Consider the following 9,071-nt stretch of genomic DNA (forward strand, 5'->3'; position numbering starts at 1 on the left):
CCGGCATGCATGAAAGGCTGGTAACAAATGTCGCCAAAATGAGATTTCGGTGTTCTTTGTAATCGAAAACCAGATTAGCTGCCATTTCGTCAATGCACCATCAAATCTCATAGGACTGGGCTCAAAATGTGTGTTTCATCACCGCCGAGTGGCATCATACCGGATAGTTCGACCAGTTCAGTGTAACTGTGAAAATTTGGCCAATTTCTGTGGGTGGTAACTAATCTGTAAATTTTTTTTCAAATTTTGAAAAAGTAAAAAGACGCTCCACCTTTTGCCAAAATAAGGCATTAATTGCCCAAGTTTCACTCTGATCGCTTGATCCCCGCGTTTTCGAGGTGTACAACGGGTCTTTATATGCACCACGATTGATATTAACGTTTCGTTTGTGATTATTTCGTAAGGTTCGTGACTTTACGGAGTTGACTCTGCGTGCGATGATTGCGCAGAACACACTGAAATCACAAGTCAGTCACAACATGGCGTTTTTAGGCGAAGCTAATCTTTATTCTTCGTTTTCGGGAGTGCAAAATACCCCGTTTCATAGCGCTTTGCATGATTTGTCAAGCAATACTTCGGTCCCAGACATTTACGGTTCACAACGATCCCAGTAAGTCTTTACTTCCTTCTAATTGTTCTCTCCTCCACTGTCTGGTACGTAACCTATACTCGCTCTGTCAAATATTGTTCGTCAGTTATATCATGTGATTTGAAAGTCGACGAAGAACAATCGTCCCAAGTTTCATTCTCACCAATCGTTGTACCTGATGATTTGCCCCCGAAGCCCCGGTAGAGTTGATTGAACCGCAACACGTAGAGCTTTAAAAAAAAAAAATCGCTTGTCGCAATACGTAAATGAGTTGTTACTTCTTCTTCTAATTCAAAATTAAATTGTACGATTATTAATTCTTTGCAACAATATAGGGCACCATTGACTACTGCAACGTCTGTAGTCGGACTCCAATTTAAAGACGGAGTTGTGATAGCAGCTGACGTACTCGGGTCGTACGGGTCGTTAGCCCGCTTCCGAAATTGTCAGCGTATAATGAAGGTCAACGACAATATCATCTTGGGAGCCGGTGGAGATTATGCAGATTTTCAGTACCTAAAGAACATCATTGAGCAAAAGATGTAAGCTGCGTTAATTTGAATGTAGTGCACGTTATTCTGATCGGATAAATAATTGTTAAAGAGACTGTATTATCAACAATTATTCTAGACTTGAAGAAGAATGCCTAGATGATGGATTCTCCTTAAAACCTAAATCACTGCACTGTTGGTTAACTAGAGTAATGTACAACAGGCGCTCGAAATTTGATCCGTTTTGGAACAATTTTATCATCGCTGGACTGGAATATGGACAGCCGTAAGTAAACTCATCACCTCGGAACATTGATACGCCAATTTGAGTAGTACATGCTACAGCTAATAATTTGGTAAATGCCAATCGTCTCTTCAAATCTCATTTTTTTCCTTGAATTTCACGAGTTTATTCATGGCTTGTAAATAAAACACCTATTCACAGGTTCATGGGGACGGTAGATAAGCTTGGAACAGCTTACATTGATCCTGTGATTGCAACTGGTTACGGAGCCTACATGGCTACACCTCTGTTACGAAAGGCGCTAGAATCGAAACCAGATTTGAATAAAGAAGAAGCTATAGAGATCCTGACCAAAGCTATGCAAGTGCTCTTCTACAGGGATGCTAGATCATTTCCAAAGGTCAGTAAAACCTCTTGAAACAGCATGCAAATTTTCAATGTGGTTAAAAAGTGAGCAGACAATTGGGTATAAAGCACCTGAATTTCATTTATGTTACAGTACCAAATTGGAATCATAAGTACAGAAGGAATAGAGATTAGGGGACCGCTAACACTGGAGAGCAACTGGGAGCTTGCTCACATGATTGGTTAAACATGGTGCAGAATATGAGAGAATAACAAATAATTGCATAACACTGCGGTGAATGTGGTAATAGTGTCGAATGTGTTTTCAAACGTTCTATCACAGAATTGAACTATTAGCGCAGCTCCGTGAAAATTGATTCTTTTGTATCAGTAATAAAATAAAATTCAAAATTTGTTTATTTATATGGTTCACATCTATTTACACACGCACATGATGTATTTAATTTTAATATTATTTACAAACTCTCATATATCTATTGAGTCAGAATTTCACACCCTCTATCAGTAATAAGAATGGTGTGTTCTGCTTGAGCAGTACGCGCATTGTCTGTGGTTACTGCCGTCCAACCATCCTCCAGAATTTCTACGTCAGGTCCACCTTGTGTTAGTACAGGTTCAATTGTAAATGTCATTCCAGTCTGCATCTTTCCAGGTTCATGGTTTTCTGGAAAAATGGAAAGTTAAAGAGTTATTAAGTTGTAGGAAAATTAAATGCGTACACATGATTGGAAACAATGTTCAAAACTTGTGCAATATTGTTCAATTTGGTGGCAATTTTCTCAAGCTGAAGATATTGCAGGAGTTGGTCATTTTTAACCCACAATTCACATCTCTAGTCTTGTTGTCACGATTCAAACTTACTGAAGTGGCAAATGTCTGGAGGTCCATGGAAGTAGTTGCCGATTCCATGGCCTGCAAAAGCGGGAACAATTCCGAAGCCATGTTTTTCTGCTGTTTCTTCAATAATCTGACCTGATGATTGTACAGTAAAAATTTAATTAAACTAATTATTATCTAAATTACCGAGTTCACCAGATAGTGTCAATTTATGAATAATTACCAATGGAAGAGAAATTCTCATTCGGTTTACATATAGAAATAGCTTTAGCCAGGCATGTTTCTGTTGCATCGATCAATTGGCAAGCTGCTTCATCAACTTCGCCTACCTTGAACATTGCAGAACAATCGCCATGGTACCCGTTGAGAAATACCTATAATCGAAAGGGCTCGAATGAAGATCACAGTAATCTGTCGCTTTAACCCTAAATTGATACACTTCCGCAGTCGATTACTAACTGCACACTTGGGTGTTTGCCACCTGGCCAACATCAAGAAACAGTAGTTTTTGGTGCAATGAAGACTTCTTCATGAATCTAGTACAGAATTGTATGTTAAACAATCTAGAATGCAAGGAAATAGGATGAAGTCGAATTTTGCAAAAATTAGGTATAAATAAATCGTTGCTGTTGGAGTCTGGCGGCTAAGAAGAGTGCGAGATGAATAAAACCAGCGAGGTGTGCCACACCCAGTGTAGTGTACTAGGGTCAAAGCATTTTGTTTCCGAGCGATCTACTTGTACCGTTATATCGACGTTAAGTATATCGCCATTGTGCAAAGGTCTACTGTCCGGGATTCCGTGACAAGCAACGTTATTTATGCTTGTACAAATTGACTTTGGGAAACCTCGATAATTCAAAGGACTGGGATAAGCTCCATTGTCAATAATCAATTGATGAAGCTTAGTGTCCAACTGATCGGTTGTAAAACCAACCTGAAAAAATGAAATTAATGTTTGAGAAGGTTTGTCAATGGCAAACTTGAATAACTACAGGCGGGGACTAATGAATTTTTGCTGATTTTACCTTTAAGAAATGTCGAACTTCGCCTAATATTTGCTTAGCTAAAATACAGCTGTGCCTCATGCATTCTATTTGATTTTTATCTTTGATTTCTGCTTCCTTCGGTCCGTTACAAGGAACTGACGATTCTGCGTAAGACGGTTTCGGGATGTAAGAGGGTACATTCTTTCTTTCAGAGACAGTTGGCCATGGCTCGACAACGTCGTACTTTCCAAAAGATGTTTTCACGCCTTTCTTCTGTGATATAATCTGTCAATTTATTGCAAATTGCTGCGAGTTAAGAACTGAGAGCAAAAAGGTTTGATCTGGATTTCGTATCTGTACCTTCGACTCTCGTTTGAAAAAATTTTTGAAAAATTTACGCGCCGGTTGAGCGGTGATTATTGTTTTATTCAAAGTTCTCAACATTGCAACGCGTCTCACGGGTGAATGAAGTAAGTTAAAACTTTGAAAATATTCCTCTTCGTCGAAAGATTCGAAACGCAAAAATCTCTCTCGAACTCAAAAGTTCTTCACAAATAAATTTTGTAACGTCTATAAAAGGAGGATCAATCTGCGGTCATTTTGGATTGGGCCGGCTAAAGGACCATGGACTAAACATAAGTGCATTCACTCGATAACATCAAATAGATTTCCTGAAATCACAAACTGTCCATCAATCATTCATTTCTACAGTTACAAATTTACAGAACTTAACAATTGTCAGTGACGATAATGAACGCCGGCAGCAGTAGACAGAAATTTTTCACCAAAGGTTATCGGCGCATGTAAGAAGACGCAGAGATGCATGAAAATGTGTTTCTGCGCAACCATCTCTAAGAACAAATCACGTGCGCCGACCACATCAAGGCTATCTTGGATTTTAACCAATCGCATTAGAATTTAGCGCACATTTTACAGATGCGTTCCGAAATGAGCTCTCAGTACTGTCAATAATCTTTTATCTCTTTTGCACTGCCTAGTTCTTGGGTAGCGTTGCCTCTATCCTAGGGAGTTTTTAGCGCCGCTAGCTAGTTTCGGAACGCACCGTAAGGTGTTGACTACTATTTTCAAACATGGAATACACACTTATTTATAGACCGAATAACATTACTGAAGATAGACAGGCTTGGTTTTATTTTCAAATAGTACAGTGGCGCCTCGTCTGCGATCTATTCACACCTTCGAAGTTCGAATAGCTTTCAAAAATGGCAGCTTCCTAACTTTTGATGGTTGTATATGACTTGATGGACTTGATCAAGTAACTACGCGATCGCTTTACACACGAGGGTTGCGTCTTATTGATAAAAATCTACATAAAGTAAGTTGAAAGCGTGCTTTACTGATAGACAGAATCAATTTCCACAGCTAGTGAGAGTGAAAAATTGCTGATGGGGAAAACATACGGCTTAACCTTTTGCGATGTCAAACGACTGCTAGTTCATGCGAAATTTAAATGTATTTTAACATCGCCGAAATTCTGCGAAAACTTTTATTGAAACTCCTTTTGTATAGCGAACATGACGTCTGTATCACGAGGCAGAGGATGGGCAACGGCAAAAAATCGCGAGGCTGTATTGCGGAGGCCAGGACCAGTTGAATCCCAAAAACCTCCTGACCACCTCAAGCTCATTGGCCAAATCGACAGTCTCAGCATCTATAGTGCCACTCCGATGTCCAAGATAGACGAAATCGATACGTTGATCCAGGATGCGGCAAGGCAGAAAGGACTGAGGTACACAAGTGACTCTACTACGTGCTACCGATTTGTAATCAAATCATTCAGAAAAATGGTGGACTTATTCGAACTTGTATTTTTATAAATTACAAACCTTTTATGCTATGAACTTCTCAGGTCTGTATTCGATGCACTGCATTCGCAGGCGTTGGAGGATAGACAATTTGGAATTAAGCTGGCCATGCTCTTTAGTTACAACAAAATTAGCGACCAGCAGGACGAAAATGGTACAAAACTGAGAAGTATTTTGTTGTCTACATTGCAGCAGGATTACGAAAGTGAGTGTTGAAGGGTAAATATTTGAAGAATGTGTTTGCATTAGTATCAATTCAATTTCATTGAATTCATATTGAAATTTTTTCTCAGAAAAGGATGAAACTAGAGAGAAATGTGTGATGCATTACTTGAATGCCATGTCTCTCTTAGGCGAAGTTTATTATCAAGTGCGACTAACGACTGGAGAGCCATTGCCGTTGATCGGAGTGCCTTTGCTTGAATATATGAAGGCTCTGCTCCAGTCCGCGTCTGAAGAAGACATTGAACTCGTTGCCACTCAGGTACAAGCAGAATAGTTTCTAAACTCTTATGAAAATGAAATATTAGGACTAGTAGCTGATGTTTAATTGATATGTTGATCACACAGCTGTCATTGAATGGGAAAAAAATCCGATCGTCAAATCAAGCAGAACTCGAGCGATTTCTTATACATGTAAGAACAGTTTTGGTAAATCGTAATCTGAGTTCTCAATCTCGCGGGATGTTACTGCTCGCAGTTGATTTGGCTAATCAATCATACGAGCCGCTGTCGGGTGATCTGCAAGCATTTTATTTAGCTCAACTTGGTGAGGAAGCAATGATGCAGCTACAACGTTACCAGAATATTAAGAATATCGTTAAACCAAAGGACCAAGTGAATGGTAATGAAACGTTCATGTGATAAACATATATATATATATATATTTATATAAAATATGTTGAAATTACTACTTTATACATATATCCTCCGATTATCGTCTTTACTGAACTATACAGGAGGAAAAGAGAACAAGATAATTTCTAATTTGGCAAAAAAAATCTTTGTATTTCGTAAATTATTTTCTTACCTTTGTTTCTCTTCATGAAAAAATAACATACCTATTAAACGACTGACTAACGTAAATTCACTGGATCACGTGAAATATGTTCACCTGAGTTGAAGTAAAAAGAAAAGGCCAGCCTATAAGTTTGACAAAACATAGTGAAAAATCGGTGGAAGGATCTGCGGACCAAGGTATCAAAAGAATTATTGGAAAAAGTTAAACTTCTGTTAAGAAATGCTTGTAAAATTTTGACATTGAAGAAAAGTACTAACAAATAATTGCTACGGTGTAGATGCACTATTATTTTGTATTCAGACATGTACTGCAGTAAAATAATTGCGAGCAAATCGGAATTGTAATTCACTGGAAGTTGATTTGTATAGACATATCATATGAACTTGCAGATACTGCGAGAAACACCGAGTATGATAGTAATCGCAAAGAACGATTGAGTAACGCGGGCAGCGGTGTTGGAACCTTGGCGAAATCATTGAATGTGGAAGAAAGTGCAAAATTCGAGATTTCTCCGAAGTCTTATGAGCAGAATTCATCTGGGATGATAAATTCTCAGCTCGTCAACTCGTCTCACCAATCTCAACCGTCTTTGCCGAGGGCGATCCGAGGATTAGGCATAAGAGAGAACAGAAAAGAAAACACAGGGGACAGAAAAGTAAAAGGTAAAAAGGACAAGCTTACCGACGAGCAAGTCTGGTCATCCAAGCAACACAATTCCAGTAAGAGTTGGGGTCACGACGACAGATTTGACCGGGATTACGACCAAGATAGGCATGGAGCTCGTTCAGTGTCAAATAACACAGGCAATTCTCAATTCTCAAATTGAATGAATGTGAATGGTAAGGCAGTAATTATACAATCAAGAAAGAATGAGGTAATTATTGATAAAGTTAGATTGATATATGTTGCAGGTCAAATATCAATAATTCTGGAACAACGAATTTGTATATATTCTATTTGACCTTGAGAGCATTGACTTCGAATTTAGATTGTTTGAAACATGCTACACTATATGGAATCAGCAATGATTAGCTATAAAATAATTTTTAGTATGCTTGTAACTGGTGGTTAATCATATTAACAAGTTTCAGAATATTAGAACAGCAGCTGAAGACGAATTCATTGCAATTCCGTTGTTAGGGCATGTAACGGAACATTTTCCATATTTAATACGACGGTCAGCCATAAAATAATCAATAATTTAAATAGCATATTCTCTATTCATACAAAGCCAATTTTAATTGAAGAAGACGTGTGTGTACTTACCACTAATCATTCTAGTTTTTTCAAATTTTGAATACGTCACCAATTGTCCAACGATCCACTAAAATTCAACTAGGTATATGGAAGTTTTTAATCCAGACTTTAGAATGTATCTCAAATTTACAAAACTAGATTAGCGTTTCCACTTCATTTAGACCCTCTCCCCCCCCTGTAGGGAACTTGGCAGATTTTTTTTTTATGTGTCGTAACAAATAAATTGAAAATAAAATTATAGCACAGGTATAGATTGTATTTACACATTACCTGTACACAAGAGTTGAGCACTACAATATAATATAGTACACAATCTGCACACTATGTTCTATAAATAGTTAATAAGAAATTGATTCCACGCTATGTGTATTTAGTTTCCAAATATGGATCTTGCGCCGTAACGTGCTGGTGGGCGTGGGGCGTCGTCCGGTAACTTTGGCGCAGCATCGGGGTAAACCGCCTTCGGCTCAGCTGGTGGTTTGGGTCTAGGCGAATCGTGGACCTTTACTTCGCAGAAATATCCAAACGATGGACGCTCTATATTCAGATTATCCAAGACACATTTGTCATAGACGGCTTGTGTCAATCGACAACTGAAAAGTCAGAAACAGGGACAATTTCAATTGCTTTGTTAAAAAAAAAAAAGCTTGTAATTGCTACGGCAGCCAATGACATCTAGATAGATTACCGATTAAATGACATGTCCCCACTGCTCTTGTCAAGGCACGTGGCGTACTGAGTAAATTCATCGTAACAAGTTTTCTTTATTTTTCGAAAAAAATCCAGGGCACACGCCGTCACTGCCTTGCCTTCGTTCAAACAACGTCTAGGATCATCCTCTTCTTCTCGGCACAATATAAACTCCTAGACAGAACGAAGAGCGTTGAAAATCAAGCTTACCATCCACAAATTCCATGTTTACAATCATCAATATCTGGTCCAGAAGATACAAATCATCATCGAAAACAAGAAGCCAAACAAAAATTTGTTTTATTTGAGAATAATGGGTCATAGACTCTGTTTCTATGCTCCATAAATTACATAATAACTCTAGTGACGTTGGGTTGAAAGTTATTTGGGATCCAAAAAACAGACTGAGCTTGTATCGGAGATTGAAATTTCGAAGCATCGATGGGTCAATAGATCAGCCGAGCTACTTGTGATTGAATATTCATTTACGTTATTATGGTGCTCGCAGTGTTTGCCCAAATGAAAGGATGCGGCGCGCAGAGATGCTGTACCAACGTTAACCTCTTCAACCGTCAGTTCCTCCTCGGTAGGCAGGTACGTTGAACTCGTGATAACCATTTTGTACCTTCGTATCGGTAGGCGGCCGCTTTTCAATAGAACCTAATTAACTTATTTTCAGAATCCTCGAGAATTCGCGCAACAACCCCAATGTCGCAAATAAACCCCCTCGACCTATTCACTCGCATCTGCAACAGCAAGACGCA

The 9,071-nt window shown here is 38.7% G+C and overlaps 4 protein-coding genes across 6 annotated transcripts; 2 read left to right on the forward strand and 2 right to left on the reverse strand.

Moving 5' to 3' along the window:
* The first annotated feature begins 405 nt into the window (after positions 1 to 405).
* On the forward strand, positions 406 to 2,092 carry LOC124409823 (proteasome subunit beta type-4). Its single transcript, XM_046887696.1, has 5 exons — positions 406 to 610; positions 925 to 1,131; positions 1,220 to 1,366; positions 1,526 to 1,724; positions 1,824 to 2,092. Exons 1-5 carry the CDS (start codon positions 438 to 440, stop codon positions 1,914 to 1,916), a joined length of 819 nt encoding a protein of 272 aa, XP_046743652.1. The 5' UTR covers positions 406 to 437; the 3' UTR covers positions 1,917 to 2,092.
* Positions 1,831 to 4,362, reverse strand: LOC124410103 (methionine aminopeptidase 1D, mitochondrial). Its single transcript, XM_046888255.1, has 7 exons — positions 4,299 to 4,362; positions 3,874 to 4,049; positions 3,553 to 3,798; positions 3,270 to 3,461; positions 2,751 to 2,901; positions 2,552 to 2,662; positions 1,831 to 2,354 (listed from the first exon to the last, which is right to left on the reverse strand). Exons 1-7 carry the CDS (start codon positions 4,360 to 4,362, stop codon positions 2,164 to 2,166), a joined length of 1,131 nt encoding a protein of 376 aa, XP_046744211.1. The 3' UTR covers positions 1,831 to 2,163.
* Positions 2,278 to 7,290, forward strand: LOC124409821. 2 transcript variants are annotated; one of them, XM_046887694.1, is made up of 6 exons: positions 2,278 to 2,282; positions 5,044 to 5,263; positions 5,384 to 5,544; positions 5,633 to 5,823; positions 5,910 to 6,183; positions 6,750 to 7,290. In XM_046887694.1, the coding sequence occupies exons 2-6, from the start codon at positions 5,049 to 5,051 to the stop codon at positions 7,184 to 7,186; spliced, it is 1,278 nt and encodes a 425-aa protein (XP_046743650.1). In that variant the 5' UTR covers positions 2,278 to 2,282; positions 5,044 to 5,048; the 3' UTR covers positions 7,187 to 7,290. The 2 variants fall into 2 exon arrangements, with proteins under 2 accessions (XP_046743650.1, XP_046743651.1); XM_046887695.1 differs by lacking the exon at positions 2,278 to 2,282 and adding an exon at positions 4,732 to 4,849.
* Positions 7,291 to 7,852: 562 nt separating this feature from the next.
* Positions 7,853 to 9,063, reverse strand: LOC124409824 (NADH dehydrogenase [ubiquinone] 1 alpha subcomplex subunit 8). 2 transcript variants are annotated; one of them, XM_046887698.1, is made up of 3 exons: positions 8,797 to 9,063; positions 8,306 to 8,481; positions 7,853 to 8,210 (listed from the first exon to the last, which is right to left on the reverse strand). In XM_046887698.1, exons 1-3 carry the CDS (start codon positions 8,923 to 8,925, stop codon positions 7,988 to 7,990), a joined length of 528 nt encoding a protein of 175 aa, XP_046743654.1. In that variant the 5' UTR covers positions 8,926 to 9,063; the 3' UTR covers positions 7,853 to 7,987. The 2 variants fall into 2 exon arrangements, with proteins under 2 accessions (XP_046743654.1, XP_046743653.1); XM_046887697.1 differs by lacking the exon at positions 8,797 to 9,063 and adding an exon at positions 8,540 to 8,678.
* Positions 9,064 to 9,071: the final 8 nt, after the last annotated feature.

Source organism: Diprion similis, chromosome 8 (genome assembly GCF_021155765.1).
Source record: "Diprion similis isolate iyDipSimi1 chromosome 8, iyDipSimi1.1, whole genome shotgun sequence".
Classification (NCBI taxonomy): Eukaryota; Metazoa; Arthropoda; class Insecta; order Hymenoptera; family Diprionidae; genus Diprion; species Diprion similis.

What these genes read in the sequence shown, in the direction of transcription:
- LOC124409823 (XM_046887696.1), top strand. Translation starts at nt 438, where the DNA reads ATGATTGCGCAGAACACACTGAAATCACAAGTCAGTCACAACATGGCG. An exon ending in TACGGTTCACAACGATCCCA is followed by an intron (nt 611 to 924) that starts GTAAGTCTTTAC and finishes GCAACAATATAG; the next exon opens with GGCACCATTGACTACTGCAA. An exon ending in GGACTGGAATATGGACAGCC is followed by an intron (nt 1,367 to 1,525) that starts GTAAGTAAACTC and finishes ACCTATTCACAG; the next exon opens with GTTCATGGGGACGGTAGATA.
- LOC124410103 (XM_046888255.1), bottom strand. Translation starts at nt 4,362, where the DNA reads ATGGTTGCGCAGAAACACATTTTCATGCATCTCTGCGTCTTCTTACAT. An exon ending in ACATGCGCCGATAACCTTTG is followed by an intron (nt 4,050 to 4,298) that starts GTGAAAAATTTC and finishes AGAACTTTTGAG; the next exon opens with TTCGAGAGAGATTTTTGCGT. An exon ending in TACTTAACGTCGATATAACG is followed by an intron (nt 2,902 to 3,269) that starts GTACAAGTAGAT and finishes TTTCGATTATAG; the next exon opens with GTATTTCTCAACGGGTACCA.
- LOC124409824 (XM_046887698.1), bottom strand. Translation starts at nt 8,925, where the DNA reads ATGGTTATCACGAGTTCAACGTACCTGCCTACCGAGGAGGAACTGACG. An exon ending in ACTGCGAGCACCATAATAAC is followed by an intron (nt 8,482 to 8,796) that starts GTAAATGAATAT and finishes CGTTCTGTCTAG; the next exon opens with GAGTTTATATTGTGCCGAGA. An exon ending in GGGGACATGTCATTTAATCG is followed by an intron (nt 8,211 to 8,305) that starts GTAATCTATCTA and finishes CTGACTTTTCAG; the next exon opens with TTGTCGATTGACACAAGCCG.
- LOC124409821 (XM_046887694.1), top strand. Translation starts at nt 5,049, where the DNA reads ATGACGTCTGTATCACGAGGCAGAGGATGGGCAACGGCAAAAAATCGC. An exon ending in GCAAGGCAGAAAGGACTGAG is followed by an intron (nt 5,264 to 5,383) that starts GTACACAAGTGA and finishes TGAACTTCTCAG; the next exon opens with GTCTGTATTCGATGCACTGC. An exon ending in TTGAACTCGTTGCCACTCAG is followed by an intron (nt 5,824 to 5,909) that starts GTACAAGCAGAA and finishes TTGATCACACAG; the next exon opens with CTGTCATTGAATGGGAAAAA.